General features: G+C 34.9%; 4 protein-coding genes across 4 annotated transcripts; 3 read left to right on the forward strand and 1 right to left on the reverse strand.

Moving 5' to 3' along the window:
• The first annotated feature begins 1,341 nt into the window (after positions 1-1,341).
• Positions 1,342-2,727, forward strand: LOC106741455 (protein TIPIN homolog). Its single transcript, XM_014613516.1, has 2 exons — positions 1,342-1,433; positions 1,668-2,727. Exon 2 carries the CDS (start codon positions 1,716-1,718, stop codon positions 2,658-2,660), a length of 945 nt encoding a protein of 314 aa, XP_014469002.1. The 5' UTR covers positions 1,342-1,433; positions 1,668-1,715; the 3' UTR covers positions 2,661-2,727.
• A 353-nt stretch (positions 2,728-3,080) lies between these two features.
• LOC106741456 (U6 snRNA-associated Sm-like protein LSm6) lies at positions 3,081-4,486 on the reverse strand. Its single transcript, XM_014613517.1, has 3 exons — positions 4,029-4,486; positions 3,757-3,847; positions 3,081-3,281 (listed from the first exon to the last, which is right to left on the reverse strand). Exons 2-3 carry the CDS (start codon positions 3,845-3,847, stop codon positions 3,133-3,135), a joined length of 240 nt encoding a protein of 79 aa, XP_014469003.1. The 5' UTR covers positions 4,029-4,486; the 3' UTR covers positions 3,081-3,132.
• A 2,158-nt stretch (positions 4,487-6,644) lies between these two features.
• LOC106741454 (endothelin-converting enzyme 1-like) lies at positions 6,645-12,266 on the forward strand. The gene is made up of 18 exons (XM_014613515.1): positions 6,645-6,760; positions 7,382-7,473; positions 7,850-8,011; positions 8,240-8,323; positions 8,486-8,691; positions 8,820-9,014; positions 9,098-9,214; positions 9,541-9,682; positions 9,857-9,977; positions 10,055-10,145; positions 10,239-10,418; positions 10,515-10,618; positions 10,725-10,783; positions 10,882-10,933; positions 11,023-11,090; positions 11,157-11,299; positions 11,507-11,671; positions 11,871-12,266. Exons 1-18 carry the CDS (start codon positions 6,741-6,743, stop codon positions 12,048-12,050), a joined length of 2,181 nt encoding a protein of 726 aa, XP_014469001.1. The 5' UTR covers positions 6,645-6,740; the 3' UTR covers positions 12,051-12,266.
• Positions 12,267-13,996: 1,730 nt separating this feature from the next.
• On the forward strand, positions 13,997-21,178 carry LOC106741471 (endothelin-converting enzyme 1-like). Its single transcript, XM_014613543.1, has 18 exons — positions 13,997-14,016; positions 14,603-14,694; positions 15,034-15,195; positions 15,421-15,504; positions 15,765-15,976; positions 16,107-16,301; positions 16,466-16,582; positions 17,162-17,303; positions 17,437-17,554; positions 17,629-17,719; positions 17,812-17,988; positions 18,434-18,534; positions 18,644-18,702; positions 18,801-18,852; positions 18,933-19,000; positions 19,067-19,209; positions 19,452-19,616; positions 19,798-21,178. Exons 1-18 carry the CDS (start codon positions 13,997-13,999, stop codon positions 19,975-19,977), a joined length of 2,178 nt encoding a protein of 725 aa, XP_014469029.1. The 3' UTR covers positions 19,978-21,178.
• The last annotated feature ends 264 nt before the right edge of the window (positions 21,179-21,442 follow it).

Genomic DNA, 21,442 nt, shown 5'->3' on the forward strand with positions numbered 1-21,442 from the left:
AAAGTTTTATAATCGTAAGGTCATAAGTTACTAGTACGTGGAACTAAATGGAACGACAGAAATGAAAATTCGTAACCATAAAGGTGCCTTTTCCTATGCAACACGCTCAGAGATATATATGCAGTAGTACATGTAGTATAAATGAATTGGGGAACATGCCTATGATAGTCAAATTGCCTTCATAGAGGGGATAATTTGGTAACAGTCGGACGGGCACGTGTCATCCTGAGTTCGCATGATGGAATATGCATGGAATATGCAACGCTTTTTTGCAGCGCTTGCATTTCCATAGAGCGTTCGAGGCATTCTTGACAGCGTTTCGGCAACGCTTGCATTTCTGTAGCGCGTTCGAAGCGTTCTTGACGGTGTCTCGGTAACGCGTAAAGCCCGTATCAGACTACGGATTGGGAATTGAGATTGATTTGAATTTAGTTATACTAATATATAACATTTGGCCAATCAGTGTAAAGTTAACTAAATTCAGGTTTGGTGAAATTTAGTGAATTCTAGACTGATCGGTTAAATTTCAATTCAATCTCAATCTTCAGTCCATAGTCTGATACGAGCTTAAGAGAAGTGAAATCACGTGCGATTATAACACAAGGCTCACTAAACTCAAGTTAAGTGAATCTTGCTCTGATTCGCCAAATTTTAGTCCAATCTCAATCCTAATCTGTAGTGTGACACGAGTATTAAGCCTATATCAGACTACGGATTGGAGATTGAGATTGAATTGAAATTTGACCAATTAGTGCAAAGTTCACTAAATTTCATTAAACCTGAATTCAGTTTGTACTGATTGACCAAATTCAATCTTAATTCCAGTCCCAAATCCATAGTTATACGGGGTTTAGTCTTGTATCAGGGTATGGATTAGGATTGAGGTTGGATTGATGAAACTCGATCAATCACAGCGAAGTAAACTAAACTTGTTACTGGTGAATTACGCTCTGATTGGTCAAATTTCAGTCCAATCTCTAATCCTAGCCTGATGCGGGTTTTACAGTGCGTGAACGCCCAAAGAGAACGCAACTTCGGTATTTTGATATTTTATATCGCAATCACACTCCTCGAACGCGACTAAACGCGATCGTGCACCTTATATACTTGGATTTACGCGCGAATATCGTCGAATATTATCCCCTTGTGCGTAATAATACGCAACGACGGGAGGAAATGCCTGGGACTCCGATCGAGCAGGACAACAACATGTTAGGCAAATTGCAGAGCGAACGGTCGCCGGACGAACCCAAATGTGAATTCGTCGTGAGAGAGATAACGCAGACGGATCGTTTGAACAAGAAGCTACTTGTGTCGGTTTTAGAGCGAATGAAAAAATCAGACGGGCAGTTCGATAAGTTTATGGAGGAAAAGGGGAATTGCGAGTCGCACGACGATAGCGATTTCTAGGCCGACCGGCGTCCATGAATTGAGTGAGTTTAATCTAAACTCGGATCATCCGTGTGACCTGTGAACATAATTCGGGAATATACTGGAACTAATTATTCAGATATTCACCGTTATTTTATATTTAAAATAATCTGTAAAAATACTCGTCAGTTTCACACGGAGATTTCCAATATACATGAGAAAGGGACACAAATGTGGAATTTTTTCGATAATTCTTTAACACAGAAAGTTTATAACTTTTTTGTGTTTTTTTTTAGGACCCTGCATACGTGGTTTACATTTAATCAAAAATATCTTGTACCATCATGGCCAATACTTCCGATTACGATGGTGATGAAGACATCATTGCTCATTATGAAGACCAAGAAGCCAATGATGAACGAGGTAGCTTCAGTGAAGCGGAGGAAGCGACTTCTGACAATGATAAGGATAACGAAGCAGGAACTAAACGAAAGATTGATCCGTCAACATCTAAAGCACACACAGTAAGGAATCCATTGCCTAAACTTAATACAGAAAGATTGAAGGGTCCCAATGGCATTGGAACCATTGAGAAGTATTTCGAAGGTTTCAAGTTTTACGGCAAGGGGCATGAAAAACTGGACCTCGACAGAATTATGAAAAGATTGGAACACTGGTCTCATCGATTATTTCCCAAGTATCACTTTGACGATTTTCTCACGAGGGTCGAACAACTTGGCGCGAAGAAGGATCTGCAAGTGTACATAAAGAAGTATCGGCTGGACATGATCACTGCGGATGATGATTTAATCGTCCACGATAATATGGACGATGAGGAAGACCAACGGGAAAGCGCGCCCCTGGATGACTTTGATTTATTGATAACAGAACAAATTCAGAAGCAGAAACAAACTAAAACGCAAGTTGCTGCATCGGCTGCGTCGGAAGACGCGTTCAATGAACTTCTGATGCAGTCCGACAACATATCGAGCCCACAGGTGCAAAGTACAAGCGCTACCGGGAATGAACTGAGCGATGAGATGAAGGAGAAGATTGAACGGAACAAGCAACTAGCTGTCCAGAGAAGACTTCAGAGGCAAAATGAACGGGACGAAATTAAGAAGAAGAAATTGGCCGAAAGCACGAATGCAGAAGCTCTAAGTGAAAACAGTAATCTTACAGTTAATCATGGGATGGATGTATCTCAGGTAGATGATATACAACCGGAATCCGTTGATAATATAAATAAAGTAACTCGCGCCGACAAGTCGGAAATAAATATTGAATGAGGAGTCAGTAATAACAGACTGCACTTTGAATATGATAAAATACGTAATAAAGTTTTTGTTATTGATATCACTAAGAAATATTTATTAACATAGATACACGTAATACAAACGTCCCAGTGATCGAACATGTTCCAATGATGAAACATCGACAATATATGTATGGTTTATCAAGATGCTTATCGATAAATGAAAAACAAAATTACAAACTAATCGAACTAATTTCTTTTCATTTATCGTATTATTCCATAAATTGAAAAGCATCTTAATAAAGAAAAATGCATTAATAATACTTTAACCGTTAGAACATATACGTTCAATTACCGGGACGTTTACCTTGCAAGAATTGCTGACATAGAATTATCGTAGAAGTAAGCCAAGATATAGCTGTTAGGAATATACGCTGCAATAAATTTTAAATGCTTAAATAAAAATTTAATTTTAATCCGAAACCTTATTCGGCACTGTGCCATGATTAATTTCTACGCTTTTGCGTGCTAATGTACAAAACATTGTTTCCACGAATGAAGGCGTCGCCATATTTGTCTTTCAATTGTCCGTTAACATATTCTTCCGTTTGTTCGAGTGCTATGTTCATGTAACCATCGAGACAAGCCAACACACCTATAAAAGAAACATTATAATTATTAAATATACATAAAGTAGTTTTCTATTAAATCTCTAAGAGAATCCTGTAAATTGGTTCCGTTAAACATAAATAAAGTTAGAGGTTTATTAAGAATCTACACAGATAGAAATATATGATCATGTTTTACTAAAATACGATATCAAGTCAAATGCGATATACTTCAACTTGATATCTTTTTTTTTTATTACGGATTAACCTCACACGAGCATAAGATATGCACAAATGATCTGTGCACGTTCCTGATTATCAATGCAATTAGATACTTTTCCAACATGACATAAACATCTTACCAGTTCTGTATCTGTATCTATTCTTGTTTTCACATTTTGACTAATGCGAATAGAAAAAGGTCAGATTGAATATATTTTGCTATCCAGATAGATCTGATTTGGATGTATAGTAATAATAAGAACAATATTCCCGATATGTGTCTTGTAAGTAAATATCTACCTCTGTAATCAACACCACTGTTTAGTTTCACAACCACAGGTCGCCCGTGAATTTGTTGTATAAATTGAGATAATGCTTCCTTCCGGCTCATCTATTAATGTCAAAATATACTTTTATATATTTATACATTACTACTTAATCTCGACTAATCGTTATTACAGTTTATTGTCCGAGAAATTGTTTAAGAGATAAATGAAGAGGCTGAAATTAAGTCGTATGTTATGAGGTTAGTCGCTATAATATTTAATTATAACAAATTAGAGTATAATTACCACTAATGTTTTATGTATCTTCCTAAATAACGAGGAATGTCGGCGTCTCGGCAGATAATTCCAAACGATCTCAACTTAACCTATTGTAATCTCTCACCGAATTATAGCACACGGCGCAATACGTGACGCGACATGCGGCACGCGATATCCAACGAGTGTGTAGCTCTTGTGGAAGAACAGTACGCTTATTGGATGCGCCATCACGTGTGGCGTGTATATATGTAATACTACTGTATAGCCAGTCGCCCCATACTGACTATAAAGCCTGTATCAAACTATGGACTGGAGATTGAGATTGAGATTGAATTTGGCCAATCAGTACAAAGTTAATTCGAGTTTAGTGAAATTTAGTGAACTTTACACTGATTGGTCAAATTTCAATTCAATTGCAATCCCCAATCCACAGTCTGATGCAGGTTTTATAGACAGCATTGGATAACTGGCTATACAGTAATTTACACACACACACACACCACACACACACACACCCACTATGCTAAAATATATATTTTTCTATTGGCGGAGACGCCAATTCGACGCATGCGCATTACGTTCACAATATATACAGAAAGAGAGGAAAATACATATTCCCGCATCGTAGTTGCGAGACAGGACTTCCCTCTCTCTCTCTCTTTCACCTTGGCTATATATTATATATATGGATGTGGAGTACATTGTCTTTTTGGACTCGACGAGAGACACATTGTTATTGGACCAATACGTATCCAGCAATCGGATCGCTTTATAACTTAACCTTCTACCTGCTTGAATTCTTTTTTTGCGTAGCGCAGAATAAGGACAAGGCAACGGACACGCCGACAATTGAAATGTCAACGTATAATTGTCATATTTTATATATCGAATGAAATAATGAAGGCTTCGCTATTTCCTACAGCCATATTGATTACGTGACACGAAAGACGAGAAAAATAACGGCGTGCAGGTAGTACACATTACTTTCATGTACGTTCTTGAAACGTACGTAACATATCACAATAATATTGCATACGTTTCAAGAATGTATGTGAAACTAATTATATGTTTGAGACAATATATTTCTTACGACATATAAATATATATCTTAATTTTATCGGAAAACAATAATTTGTTAATTCTAAAGCTTGCAAAATATACGAATATCATTAAGATATATGTCCGATATCTCATATAAAATCGCAAAATCATACTCGAAATAATAATATATTTTTCAACCATTCTCTCCGGGACATATTTTCAAGGCTTCAAGATTACGTAATTATTATGTTTCTCCGGGCAAACGAAAAAATAAATTTATATGTCGCAGAAGAAACTTACATCGTATTATTTTTCTCGTTGTACGTCATGCAACCAATATGGCTGCAGGAGATAGATAGCGGATCTTTGTTACTTCATTCGATATGTAAAATCCAAAGTGTATGTGAATTGCGACCGTTTTCCGGATATAAGTATTCGAATTCGTCGGTGAAATGAATATGTGTTGTTCGCCTTTGTTGAATACGGCAGATGATAAGATGTCGCTGATTCGGTAGCGCTGCGCGTTACACAGAGCGCGAAGGTCTCGCGGTCGATCTTTTCGCTGGACTCTCGTGGTCCGCCGGTATGTCCAAACAATTCATCGTCGGCTGGCGGTCGAGCTGAGGTAGAGAGGACGGTGCAATCCGTCGACGGATAACATACTTATTTGCGTTTTCGCGACCTCTAAAGTCCGTCGGACGAGTTTTGCCGACCGAGTCGGACGAAGGCGGAATTCGCATTTCTCCGGGCTGATTTACCGATCCGGCGGGCTTTGATTTCTTCTAACACGCGCGCGACAACCATTCTAGATGTTCCTCGAACATCACTACTCGAAGAAGCGACGCCTGGATTCCCTGTAACACACGGCAGAATATTCGCTGAAAAACTGCTCCGATTTGACTTCCTCTCTTCGCGACGATTCCGAGATCCCGCGACATACGTACAATCTGACCTATTTTGCACTCGCAATAGTCAAAACGTGAGGACAAGAATAGGTATAGATGCGTGCGCACGCGCTGCTCAGGTGTCGTTCGGATGATGTCGGGGAAACACCTCGTCTAAAGCATCAACCATGATCACATAAGAAACGTGCACACATTCGTGCATACATCTCGCGGTCATGTAACGTCGGTCACGTAATGAACCTGAAAAAATATCAAGTCGAAGCCACAGTATGACATTGCGTTGTGATGAAACATAGTCATCACGTATTTCTGGATCATCCGGATCCGTTATGCGTGTATGATATGTTACTGACGCACTCTTTTATGTTAACGTATGCCAGTTTTCTCAATTATATCGTTTATTACTCAATTACTCGTTAGGTTCAAGGTAAAGTGTCTAACGTATTATATTGTTTGCAGACAATATTACAACAATTCTAGCTCGAGTGTGTTCAAAGGGGATCACGTGACGTCGGCCGCCAAACGTCCACCCTCCATCATCCCCACCACGCCTGCGAGTTACCGTTACGTCCACTACTATTCGTGAGAGAAAATAACTGACGGTGATGCTTTGCCCGGTTAATATATTATTCGGATTGGCTCACGGCTTATCCGGTTCCCGCCTGAGTTTTTTGCTCGAACTGGAAAAGGTCACACACACTCTTGCCGATTTAAAACTGTTAGACTTATCTCGTCGGACGTATCTGACTTTTGCATAGTGTGACTATTCCGACGGGTTTCCTCGGATGCAGACATGAATCTCTCGCCGCTACTGTAAGTCGTATATTCTGTATTTTCGCATTTCGTGCCTCTCAAGAATTTACAAAGTATAATAGAATAAATAAATGAGAAGCGAATGAAACGTCAAGAGATTATTCTCTTCGACCAGCCTGAAGAGTGGAGGATTTTTAAGCTTGGATTGCGGGAAAAGTAAAAATGCGATTCATTTCATATTTAACAGTTTGTCAGAACGTATCTTTAGCTTCTTGCGTTGGGAGTTTGATTAAAAAATATTAATAATTAAAAGAGATGTAGCTATCCTCGTGAAACGTATATCTGCGTGGGTAAACGGTATAAAAGATTTCGCGACTGTAGCTTCCTTGAAACGGAGAAATAAATTATATTCATAAATTATATTCTCCCTGTGATCTGACCGGTCCCTTTTTCTCCATTTAATGTTACCGATAAAACTTAACTGAAAAATTAGTCGCCCCTTTTATGTGTGACAATTTTGATGTCTATTATTGAGTGAGAACGACTGATTGTTTCAAAGTCCGATTGCAATTAATCAGCGATATGTCAGGCGATCTCAAGTGATACATATTCAAAGTAATCCTTGCATCTATTTTATATCGCTCATTTAGCACTCACGAACGAGTCATTCTATTTTTACAGCTTTTGCGTCATAGTCGCAGGAGCGGCTGGACTTCCTAATCGTAGATCCACTGATCAAATTGTATGTGAGACTGATGCATGCCGCTTAGTTGGTATGTTAATAAAGTGTATAATATAATATAGCGCATCTTAAAATATACATGCATATTAAAATATAGCTAGTGATATTAATATTAAAATATAGCTAATTAATGTTTTTTATTTAGCCATTTTACGTGAATACGAATAAAATCTGTTAAATAAAGAAGTTCGCGTATATGTATGTGTGTATATAAAATGTAAAAAATTACACACACATACACACAAACCTACGGAAAAATCAAAATAAACAAAATACTACCAAAATTACAACGAATATGAATAACATCTCGATTCGTCATGTAATAACAATTTTATAAAAGTCTCGATTAATTTTAGAATTTTATGTAATATTTATTCGTGTAATATTATATTACTTGTTATATGTAGGGCGGTCGATTCAACGTAGTATCGACAAATCTGTCGATCCTTGCACTAATTTCTACGGATATGGATGCGGCTTGTGGCCAAAAGAAAATCCTCTTCCATCCACCGACGTAGAATGGTCTACGATGCACTTAATAGATTTAAGGACCTCTCTTCGCTTGAAAGGTACTAGGATTTCCTAGTGAGCGTGGTAATTTATAATTAATCATTATACAATTATAGAGATAAAATTTTGAAAAGGAAATTTTATCAACATCTGAATTATTTCGGAACACATTGCCTTATTTCGTCGTTACATCGACTACATAAAACACGAAAGATTTCTATTTCAACCATTTTTTAGTTATTTTATATAACTATACAATTTACTAATGTTTTATGTATCTCTTATAGAAATTCTTGTAACGGAGAGCGAATATGATAGCTTAGAGCCTATTAAAAAATTGAAACAATATTACCGTTCATGTATGGACGAAGGTACGAATTTTATATTACATTTTTTTATATAAGCCAACTATTACACGTAAATCAACGATTTACTATAATTAGATAACGGTACTTTAATAACCATTGATTTAGAGCAAATTTTGCAAATATGTTTAGTTATTTGATATTTCCATTATCTCGATTGCATTGCAGACGCTATCGAAAAACGAGGACTCGAACCTATACAGTCAATGGTGGATGCGAACGGTGGATGGCCGATTCAGTCGGGATATCAAGAATCGAACAATTACACATGGCAAGAAATCGATAATAATTATATGCAAATGTTTCTCACTAGTAGTTTCTTCCAATTTGACTTTGTGCCTGACGAAGAAGACGCAACCAAATTTATATTAAAGGTACTTTTTCCATTTACTCTCCAAAAAATCAGCTCTAATATGTGCTATAATATATAGTGTATTAATAATTATTTTAATAGTATATAAGAAAGAGATTTCTATATCATAAATTATATCTAAATTTGTAGGTGTCACAAACTATCATATCATTTCTCGAGCATGAAATTGTCAAGAGTAGCGAACGCTTATTCTATGTCTCAGATATAAATAGAATGTCCTATGTGCTGGTAGCTTTTAAAAAACACAAAGGAATTGAAATTGTAACTGAGAATTTTACTGCAGACGTAATGGAACTACTTAGCTTTCAGGAAGATCTTAAAAACGTAATTATTCTCCAATAGTATGTTAGATTAATAAAAATGAGGCCGATAATCTGAAAGTTACATATTCGTTTCAACTTTGATAGATTAGTGAATACGAGGAGGAAACCCATAAGGGAATGAAGAAAGTCTGGGATAAAATGACAATTGCAGAACTACAAGAATATTATGATCAGACTGGAATACAGCACCCTACCGCGCAGGTAATGTGAACTATAAAGTTGAAATCGCATAACTCACATGCCATTAATTTTATTATTATTTCTATATTTTATGTCGAGTTATTCTAAAAGGAAGGTAAAATTCATTCTCATTTTATTTAGTCGTTATTAGAATAAAACAAAGTGTGCACGCGTACATACAAAGATAATAATTGAAGATATATGTATTTATGAATAAATAATTTTACGCGAGACAGACAATATAAGGATTAATATTTTAATGTCGTATCGAGAGTATGCACCATTAATTATTTGAAAAATTTTGCGATAACATAACTTTACAGTACTATTTCGCAATATTTCTTTAGATAAACTGGCTGCATAAGATACAAGAACTTCTTAAACCTGTTAATAAAGTTATTGACGCTTCGTATCCTGTGTTAGTGGAAAATAAACATCTTTTTCACAAATTAGCACACTTACTGGATGCTACACCGTCGCACGTAATCGGTAATATTAATTATGGATATATAATATCAAACATATCTCATAAATATTTATATAAGAAAGAAAGAATATATTTAATAGTAAAGTTAAAATAATAATAAAGGTAGTTTTGTGTTGAAATAATTTAATAATTTAATTTAATAGTAAATAATAGTTTTGTGTTGAAATAATTTCCAGTTAGTTACATTCAGTGGAATTTAATAAGCCAATCTCTGCCATATTTGGACAAGCGAATGAGAGATATTGAGTTTGAATCAAGCTATTTAGGATATAAAAATGTGACCGAGCAAAAACCACGGTGGGTCGTGAATATTTAACAAAATATGTTTCCGAATTCTTAGAAACGTCGGGATATATTTTTTTATTATCTTATAGATGGAAAACATGCATCGCAGATATACCGTTGCAAGACGCTTTGTCTGTCCTATTTGTCAAAAAATATCATTCTTTAGAAACTGTAATGGCTGTACGTTTTTACAATTTTTCTCTTCAAATATATTTGGAAGACGAAGTCGGGAAAGCAAGAAATTTTCAATAATTTTACATTAATCTGTTTGAGGTGCATGATATGTTGAACGATTTAAAAATAGAGATGAAGGAGCGTATATTGAATTCAGAATGGACGAATGACAATGCGAAGAACTTCATGATAGATAAAATAGACAATATCGTGTCACTGATTGGTTATCCCAGCTGGTATCGTACTAATGAAACAGCGCTCATCGAACGTTATGAAGGAGTACGATTATAGTTACAAGATAAAATAAATTAATTTGTTGCTTGTCATTTTTGCAAGGCCTCTGGATGCGAATCATTCAAATTTTCGATATTCCAGTTAGAGATTGGGGAGAATTATTTCAAGAATAGGATCGCCAGCTTAATATATGAAAACCACAGGGAACTTATGGATTACCAGGAATCGCCCATAGATAGGCTAAAGTAAGAAGAATTGAATCATTGTGAAAGATATTTATTCCTAATTAAGATATTATATATAATATCTCTTACATTGTTAAATGTTGTTTGACATCTAACACAATTGTAGGTGGCGTGTTTCTTCTCTGTCTATCAATGCATTTTACAGCCCGCAGATGAACACAATAAGTATATTTTCATTTAATCATGTATATACCAGTCGCGATTTTACGGCGGCAATATAATAATTAATTTACCTTCAATAGATTTACCTTAATTACTTTCAGTTATACCCGCTGCTGAGATCCAAGACCCGTTTTTTACTCCCGGTATGCCGCTGTAAGTAATACAGTGCCGTAGTAAATAAAATGACGTCGGTAATATTTGAAATATAAGACGGAAATGTTAGTTTATATATGATTCTTTAGTGCGGTTAACTACGGTGCGATGGGCATGATTGTCGGGCACGAACTCGCGCATAGTTTTGACACTACCGGTGAGTTTCGATAAAACTTTATTGCCTCGAGTCGATGTGTTTCACACGTCTAAATGAAATTGACAGGAATCGAATACGACAAGTTTGGGAATAAGATTACAAGTGATGCAGAAACTACCGAGGCTTACGATGAACGGGTGAAATGTTTCATTGACCAATATAGTAATTTCACGCTAGTCGCGGAAGACAAAGACGGAGAATCCGTGCAGGTATGTATTCGCGCTTATATGCTGAATTTTTACGTGTGTCTATTAATGCACATTTTTTCACTCTTACCGAAGCGATTAATATAAACGAGTATAAACACATGTTTATATCCAATAAATTTGCGTGCCTTAGTTGTGCCGGATTAAATTTTTACGTGCTTTCTCCAACGAAAGAAACATCACATTGAACGAATTCTTTCTCATTTTTAGTTAAATGGATTATTTACAAAGGATGAGAATGTCGCTGATAACATTGGTGTAGAAATTGCGTTCGCAGCATTCCAAAAGCGCAAATTACTGACTGGGCCGCAACCGAAATTGCCCGGATTGACGGATGTCAGTGACGAACAACTCTTCTTTTTATCCTTCGCAAACGTAAGTTCAATCGTTCTTAAATATGTTGATACACGAGGAAAATTCATATGTATATACAGTTGTTAAATTTTACGCGTTAAATTAATGTATAATATATTTATGTTATATGTACGTTATCTCTTATGAAGGGAAATTAAGACGAATAATGTAATATTTTAATATAATATTATGACTTACATAAATAACTTATATATTAAAGACCTGGTGTATGACAACAACCGAAAAATACGTGAGAGCCTCTGCTAATTCAGATGACCACAGCCCTAACAAATTTCGAATACTCGGCACTGTGGCAAATATGGCGACCTTCTCCAATGTTTTCAACTGTCCGGTTCACAGCCCACTTAATTCAGACTCGAAATGCACTTTGTGGAAATAACCGAGACTGTTGAATAAGCTTTTAATAAGATGAATTAAATAAAGCGAATCCCCCTCCTCTTTCTCGTTCGCAATAATGTTATGTAACAAAAAATGTGCTTTTAGTATTGCAGGCTCAGCAGTGTAATTGACAAAATGTCTCGAAAGTGTAATGCTGTACAATTTTTTTTTTTTAATAAATGTTACTACGTTAAAAATAAAATTTGTTAAGAAAATATTTATACCAAAGTATTTAAAACTTCACTTCTCCATACATTTATTTAATATTTATAAAAGAACACAATAAATGAGGTAACATGTTTAAATAATTGGTATGTGACTGTTCAAAATTCTAATTAAAGTCGTTAACGTTATCATGCTCATCATGTGAGCCGAGCATGATGCGGCAAACGATCTCACGTGTTCTAAACAATAACACGCGGATTTCTAAACAACAACATAAGTAAACAAGAAGCACGCGTGTCTCATCACGTGTTCGGGTAGAAAAACACCGAATTGTCAAATCATATCAAAAACATGATCGAAAAGGCTTCGTCCGATCGAAGGTCGATCAATCTATTCGTTCCGCTGAAAAAAAAAAACAAAAAACCGCGTTATATTGGTATATAAACTAGGTGCCTTGAGAGCACAAAAGACCGTTACAGAAACGTTAAGCGAACTCTCAGCGAGAGAGACTTTTCGATATTAGACCACGCTGTTCGGGTCTAATAGTTCGCCTATCTCGGCTCGCTACGGGTCAACCGTCCGTGCGAGACATCAATCTCAGGATTTTCTTCATTTCGTTACGAGACATCTTTCGCGGCCTCGTGACTACTTCGCAAGTGATCGTCGGCTATCAGTTAATTATAATTGTCATTTTGAACGTTGTGATCGTCGACTGGAATCGTGTTGCGTCTTGTAACCGCGGTTGTGCGTGGCACACGACAAAGAAGAACTGCATCACGCCTCTTATTGTAAAGGACAGATAGCCATTCTATCGCGACAGAAGAATAAACCATTGCACAACCGCAGCTCGCTTTCAAGAATTTCAACCACCACACCGATCCTTCCTTGCATTCCGTGCCCTGCGCTGGGCAGATCCAGCGGAGCATTGCACGCGAGAAAGCTAGTGCATTCGCTCACAAACAGTGACTTTTGTTAATATCAGTGCTAATATCGGAGAATAAACTCGTACAATATACTATTTTCCAGAATGAATTGTCTTAATTTCATGCAATCAATGATGTTCGAGATCTGTCGTCGAAACAAAATCTTACAAATGTCTAGAAAGCAGTTAAATTAGAAATGTTTAAATCGGATAAAAGACAGTAACTTATCTTTATACAAAATCTTAGACTGTTATTTTGACTTTGGTCTCCACAGAAACAGACTTAATCTGCAGATTGTGGAAAGAGCGAACTTGTCAAAACATCAGTAATTAATCGCGCACACTGCAATATTTTATATTCCACAAATGTTTTACAATATCAAAAATACAACTTGATCCTAGATTTATCAAAGTAAACTTTGCCCCTCATGGTGTCATAGTGTCGCTGACGTAATCGTAATAGCCGCCTTAATATCTTATTTTGAAGCAACAATACGTTTTAGAAACTGTTGCAGAACACGTTTAGAAGCAGCAATAAATATTGTATATTGCGACATACATCATTATGTCTATCATATGTACAACATGTAATTGACACATGCGTTAACTCATAGTTCTTCCAATTATATTGTCATTATACGCTCATCACTCAAGGTACCATTGCACAACACCTCATAACGTTTTAAGACTAACGCGGAAAATCAGCAGTTATTCGTAGTTGTCCGTAACTGATAGACTCGCTTGAGCTGGAAGAGGTCGCACACTCTTGCTGATTTAAAAGTGCTGTAGATCTATCGTAGAAACAGTACGCGTCTGACTTTAGCACAGTGTACTATTTCGACGGATTCTCGGATAGGAACATGACTCTCTTAACGCTACTGTGAGTCGTATATTCTGTATCTTGTTTCGCATTTTATGTACTTAACACGTTAAGTGCATCGCCAATTTCACGTGCTTCTCCATGCGCGTCACGTAGGCCACCGGTAATCCACAATTTCTGCGTTTATTATATATTTTTACCACGTATCTTTGTGAAATAGATCTCATAACATTTATAAGGCTACAAAATTTCCTTGTCCGCTCCTAATTACGAAGGGACAGGATAACGTAAAATATATGTTGCAGCGTGAATAGAAAGTTAAAACAAGAAAGTTAACGGGGGTCACCAGTGGCTCACGCGGCGCTTAACGTGTTAAAATTGATAAAGGATAATAAATAAATCAGGAACAAATGAAACTTTAAGGGAAATCGTATTTATCATATGTAACTAATATAGTTAAATATTTTATTGGCGAGGATTTTAATGTCTATTATAGCCGAGTAAAAAAGCAACTATTGTTTCGAGGCTCGATTATACTTAACCGACAATACATCATGTAATCTCTTGATACATATTGAAAGCACGTCCTTGCATTTATTCTACGTCGCTCATTTGATGTTCACGAATAAGTTATTCTATTTTACAGCTTTTATGTCATAGTCGCAGGAGCGGCTGGATTTCCTAATCGTAGATCGACCGATCACACCGTATGTGAGACTGATGCATGTCGCTTAGTTGGTATGTTATTAAAATACAAAATGACAAAATTAAACAAAATGTACAAAAAGTAAAATGTAAAAATATTGCACGTATATTGCAACATAATACCGATTTTTTTTTTACTTAGCCATCTTGCGATTGTGAATAAAGCGAATGAAAAAGTTCGTATGTGACGTATATAGAAAACGAACGTACGAAGAAAGATCAAAATAAATGTTTCAAAATGCTAGGAAAATTACAACGAATATTTCTAACATCTCGTTTCGTCATGCATAATAATAATTAAAATAAATTTAAACAAAGTTGTAATTATCTTTGAAACTATAATCGATATAACATATTATTTATTGAGCGCAGGGGAGTCGATTCGAAGTGGTATCGACGAGTCTGTTGACCCTTGTACTAATTTCGATGGATATGGATGCGGCTTGTGGCCAGAAAACAATCCTATTCCGTCCAACGATGTACTATGGTCTACGAATCATTTAATAGATTTGAGAACTTCTCTTCGTTTAAAAGGTATGAGGTTTTCTGGGAAAAGTAGGAATGATTGAGTACTGCTAAATTATAGATACTTTAAAAAAAGATTCATCAATGTCGAAATATTTCGAAAAATATTTCTTCATATCGTCGTAAATTCGACTACGCCAAAAATAGAAGAATTCTCTCTCAATGCTCTACGATATGCATTTCTTTTTTCACTATTTTATATAATTATAAATTTCACTAATGTTTCTCTCGTAGAGGTTCTTGAAGAGGAAAGTGAATATGATAATTTGGAGCCCATAAAGAAGCTGAAACAATATTACCGTTCATGCATGGACGAAGGTATGAATTTTGTAATATTTCCTCCGTTTCGCCAGCGAGATCCTTGATTCGCCTTATCGGTGTCGCCAAAATATTGTGTGACTTTTCTCTAAGGCAGAAAAGTGAAGGTTCCAAATGTTTTCAAAATAGAAAATTTACTCTTTTCACAATTCCGTCTTAGGGAGAAGTTAGCAGTTCGATCTTAATAACCGTTGATTTTTAACAAATTCTGCAAGTATGTTTAGTTATCTGATATTTCCATTATCTCGATTGTATTGCAGATGCTATCGAAAAGCGAGGACTCGAACCTATACAGTCAATGATAGATGCGAACGGTGGGTGGCCGATTCAATTGAGAAATCACGAATCAAATATTGAAAATTACATTTGGCAAGAAATCGACAATGTTTATATGAAAATGTTTTACACTGCTAGTTTCTTTGAATTTGGCTTTATACCTGAGGAGGACGACGCGACAAAAACTATACTTGTGGTACTTTTTCTGTTTAAGTTTTTGCAAAATTAGCGTTAACATATCCTACAATATGCGTGCACGGTACATCAATAATTATTATAATTATATCAAAATTGTCTATATGTTATGCATATATCTAAAATTATAGATATTACAAGGTGTGGGTTCTTTTCTCGAGGAAGAAATTGTCAAAAGAAGCGAACGCTTATTTCCAGCCCAAAATGTAGACAAAATGACTAATGTAGTAAAAGCTTTTAAGAAATACAAAGGAATTGAAACTCCATCTGAGAATTTGGTTGCAGATTTAAATGAACTACTTAGCTTTCAGGAAGATCTTAAAAATGTAATTATTCTCTAATAATATATTATATATTTATGTTATATATATATAGATATATATAACATATAAATTTATATATAATTTTCAGATTATCTATATATATATATATATAGATATAGATAATCTGAAAATTATATATAAATTTTAACAGATTTCACATTTGACAGATTAGTGAACATGAAAATGAAATCCGAAAAGGATTGAAGAAAATCCGGGATAAAATGACGATTGCAGAACTACAGGAATATTATGATCAGGCTGGTACACAGCATCCTACCGCGCAAGTAATGTCAATTATAAAACTGATACTGCATCTAACTTATATATACCGTTTATTTTATCATGGTTTTTTATATATTATGTTGAATTATTCTGAAAGGAAAATAAAATTCATGATGAATTTACGTACTTGTGGATTATGAAACAATGTGTTCACGTGTGTACAGTAAAAAATTTTGTGTTAAAAACGGTTCACTGAAATTTTAACACAGGAAATGTGTTAAAAAGCATACAAATAAAATGTTAAAATATATGTTGACAAGATGAATATGTTAATTTAACGTTTGCGTACTTTCTAACATATTTATGTTCCTTTTAATGCTTTCCATATATTAAAGTAACACAAAATTTAAGTGGACCATTTTTAATACAAAATTGATTATTGTATACATGCAAAAATAATAATTGAATACATTTTTATAAATAAATAACTCACGCCAAGCGGATAGTATAAAGAGTAATGCATTAATGCGGTAATCTAGTATCGAAAGTGTACATTATTAATTATTTAAAAAGTTTTGACGATGTATGAATATATCGTCATACATGAATTTACACAATACGATTCTGCAATTCTTCTTTAGATAAACTGGCTGCATCTGGTACAAGATCTCCTTAAGCCGGCTAACAAAGTCATTGATGCTTCGTATCCTGTGTTAGTGGAAAATAAACATCTTCTTCACAAACTGGCGCATTTGTTGGATGCTACTCCGCAGCACGTAATCGGTAATATTAATCTTACACGATAGAAACGTAACGATATACATAAGAACTTGAAATTTTAAAAATGCCATATGAATATATATATGTGAGAAAGATAATACATTAACATGAAATTTTATATTTAATTAATTTCCAGTCAGTTATGTTCAATGGAATTTAATACGTCAATTTCTGTCGCTATTGAATAAAGAAATGAGAGACATTGAGTTTACATCAGACTACATGGGATATAATATTACCGAGCAGAAGCCACGGTAAGTCGTAAATATTTAACATATTCTTTAATGCTATTAGAGACATCCGAATATATTTTTTTCTCATTTTGTAGGTGGAAAAAATGCGTCGCAGATATACCGTTGCAAGATGCTTTGTCCTTCTTATTTATAAAAAAATTTCACTCGCCAACCACAATACAAGCTGTATGTTCTTGCGATTTTGCCTTAAAATGCATTTAAAAGACGAAGTCGAGGGAGCAGGGATTTTTAAATAATTTCACATTAATCTGTTTAAGGTGACGGATATGTTAGACGATCTAAAAGTAGAGATGAAGGAGCGTATATTGCATTCAGAATGGACGAATGACAATGCGAAGAACTTTATGATAGATAAAATAGACAATATCATGTCATTGATTGGTTATCCCAGCTGGTACAACAATGAAACAGCACTCGTCGAAGAATACGAAGGGGTAAGAAAGTGTTTATAAGATACAATAAATTACACAGTAAAAAATCTATCGTCCAAACGTTAACATTTTTTTGTGTCTCCGACATTTGACTAAAATCTCAATGTTCAATTAACGCACAGCTAATATGCTATTATTTATCTGATGTTTTCATGTGTTAAATTTAAGTCAATTTAATGATTTGACATTTCTGTGCGCCCTTTAAGTTAAAACAACACATATAAATGTGAAACAAAATGTGTTTGTGTCAAATAATTATCATTTTCGGTATGTTAAGAAATAACACACGACGAATATGTTATTTTAACGCCAAATATAGAGTGAACCTTCTGGAACATATGAAAAATGTTGATTCCAACGGCTTATTTTTTACTGTATGATCTTCTGTATGATGACTTATTATTTCTATGCCAATGAATGGAAATAATATGAATTTTTGACGTTCTAGTTGGAGATAGGAGAAAATTATTTCGAGAATAAGCTTGCCGGTGGGATATTTGAAAACACCAAAAAACTTTTGAAATCTATGAAACCTGTAGATAGATCTATGTAAGATTAACTCGATCACGTTGTAAAATTTATTTATTTTCAATTAATGAAATTATACACAATACTTCCTTCATTATCTAATATTATTTATTACCTAATGCAATTGCAGATGGATGGTTTCACCTATAACTCTCAATGCATTTTATCTTGGGCCGATGAACTTAATGGGTATGCTTTCACGTGATCGCGTATATATTAGTCATCGTTTCACGGCGGCAATGTAACAATTAATTCACAATTAATTAATTCACCATAACCGTTTCCAGTTATACCTGCTGCTGAGGTCCAAGATCCGTTTTTCACTCCTGGTATGCCACTGTATGTGTATAGTATATAAAAAAATGTTATTAAATTTTGAAATGTAAAACATAAATTTTAGTTTACATATGACTTTTTAGTGCAGTTAACTACGGTGCGGTAGGTACGATTATTGGACATGAACTGGCGCACAGTTTCGATACTAACGGTGAGTCTCGATGAATCTTTACTGCCGTGAGTAAATACATTTTACACATCTAACCAAAATTTGCAGGAATCGAATACGATAAGGTCGGTAATAAGATTACAAGTGATGCAGAGACTAGTGAGGCTTTTAATGAAAGAGTGAAGTGTTTCATAGATCAATATAATAATTTCACACTGGTTGAAGAAGGCGAGGACGAAGAACCTGTGCAAGTACGTAATTGTGTTTGCGCCAATTTCCTACGTGTATCCAGTAATTTTCCATTTTTATTACTTTTCTCGAAGCGACCATTAATAAAGACATGCATAAACACGTGTTTATGTGCAACATCTCAGGTAGCCAAGTGACGCCATTTGACTATCTAGGATCTTTCTGTTCTGCTAGATTAAATGTAGCCACACTAGTTTTAACGGAGGAGAAACCCGAGTTGAATAAATCTTTTTCTCATTAATAGTTAAACGGATTATTCACAAAGGACGAGAATGTCGCTGACAATATCGGTTTAGAAGTTGCGTTCACGGCATTCCAAAAGCGCAAGCTACTGGCTGTACCGCAACCGAAATTACCCGGACTGACAAATATCACTGACGAGCAACTGTTCTTTTTATCCTTCGCAAACGTAAGCTCAATAATTCATAAATATTGGTATATAAAGAAGATTGCTAAGTATGAACCCGTTAAATTAATGTACGATACATTTATGTCAATATTATACATCATCATCTACAAAGAAATTTTAAAACAAATAGTGTAATATTTTATACTATGACTTGCATGAGCAAATTATATGTGTGTTAAAGTCTTGGTGTGCGGCAACAACAAAAGTATACGAGATAGCCTCAGCTAATTCAGATGACCACAGTCCTAACAAATTTCGTATACTCGGTACTGTGGCTAATACGGCAACCTTCTCTGATGCTTTCAATTGTCCAGACCACAGTCCGCTTAATCGAGATTCAAAATGCACCTTGTGGAAGTAACTTGGAATATTGGAACGACTTTTAGTAAGATGAGTTATATAAAACCAACATGTCGCCCCTGCTATACAGAATAATGTTGCGTGACATAAAATGTTATATATTATGAATTTGATAGAATAATTGACAGGACGTCGATAATGTAGGTCAGCAGAATTTTACATTCTTGTGCGGTCCGTGGAAAAGAAAACTAGTTTTCCAGTGTTCTTGGTGAGCCGAATCTAAATCCGCAAGGGAAAATGCCTTGTCACGTCAAGTTTATGGGAAAAATATCGTTGAAACGCCTCAAAAAAGCGTTTCTTATCATTTTTGAAAATTCGCTGACGAACCCTATGTGCAAGAGATTTAGAAGAAGAATCAAATTAATGCTTGAATAGATACTTCAATACGAAAATGTCGAATATCTTATCGCCGGTATCACCGAACCTCTGGCGTGCTTTATTTTTAGTTGTTGGTTGATGTCGCACAGTCGCACAGTGTCAAATAGAACGGTGTGATGTTACGATGTGACATGCAACATACAATTTTATATTTTGTAAAAGATTTTGCAATACACGTAACTTACATATTTTTTTTCGTATAATAGAATTACATGGTTCATTTTTTGAAAAATCGTTTTTTAAAAAATTATCAAAAATTCGTTATAAAAAATTGTTGCACAGTAATTGTTTAAACGAATGAATTGTTTAAACAAATAAAGAAAAAAAACATTTTTACGAAGAGTATCTTCAATTCTGTGTATTGAATCTACTATTAAGATTTTTACTATGTGCAACAGTTTTGCAGTGGGCCATAATGAGGCAATCGTCATACTTCATCCAGGGAGCGTACATCAACTTTTATAAAGCGCACTTGAGGTGCGATGGTGCCGGTAAATAATTCGATATTTTCATGTTAAAGTACTACATTCAAACATGAATTTGAGCCGTTTTCGAAGTCTATAGAACATTGACTTTATTGGCTATGAAGTTTTAAAAAAAATGCCCTAAAACACGTTCTTGGGAAATTTCAATCCCATTTTCTTCGTAAACTTAACAGAACATTCTTACTTGCGGATTCGGACGCAGTGCACAAAACAAAAAACTATAAGAAACTATTCTTGTTTTCCAAGCCGCAAAATCATACAGATCTGTGCAATATAATACTGTTACAATTTCTTGTTAATGTTACTGATATGAAAATAAAGTTTTTTTTCAAAACAAAATATTAAAACTAATAAATTAAATTAAAAATAAAATATTTATACTAAATATGAAAAATTCCACATCTTCGTGCATTTATTTAATATTTATAACACTATATAATGTAAGATAACATATTTAAATATTCAGTATGTAAAAATTCAGTATGTCTTATTAGTATCTAATATCGAAAGTTCAACCTCTACTAAGCGACAACTAACAAAGCAATAAATTAATTTTCCAGAATAGATCGCGCATATTTAATTCAATCTATGATGTTCGAATAT

This window comes from Dinoponera quadriceps, unplaced genomic scaffold (genome assembly GCF_001313825.1).
Source record: "Dinoponera quadriceps isolate SergipeBrazil2010 unplaced genomic scaffold, ASM131382v1 scaffold405, whole genome shotgun sequence".
In the NCBI taxonomy this organism is placed as follows: Eukaryota; Metazoa; Arthropoda; class Insecta; order Hymenoptera; family Formicidae; genus Dinoponera; species Dinoponera quadriceps.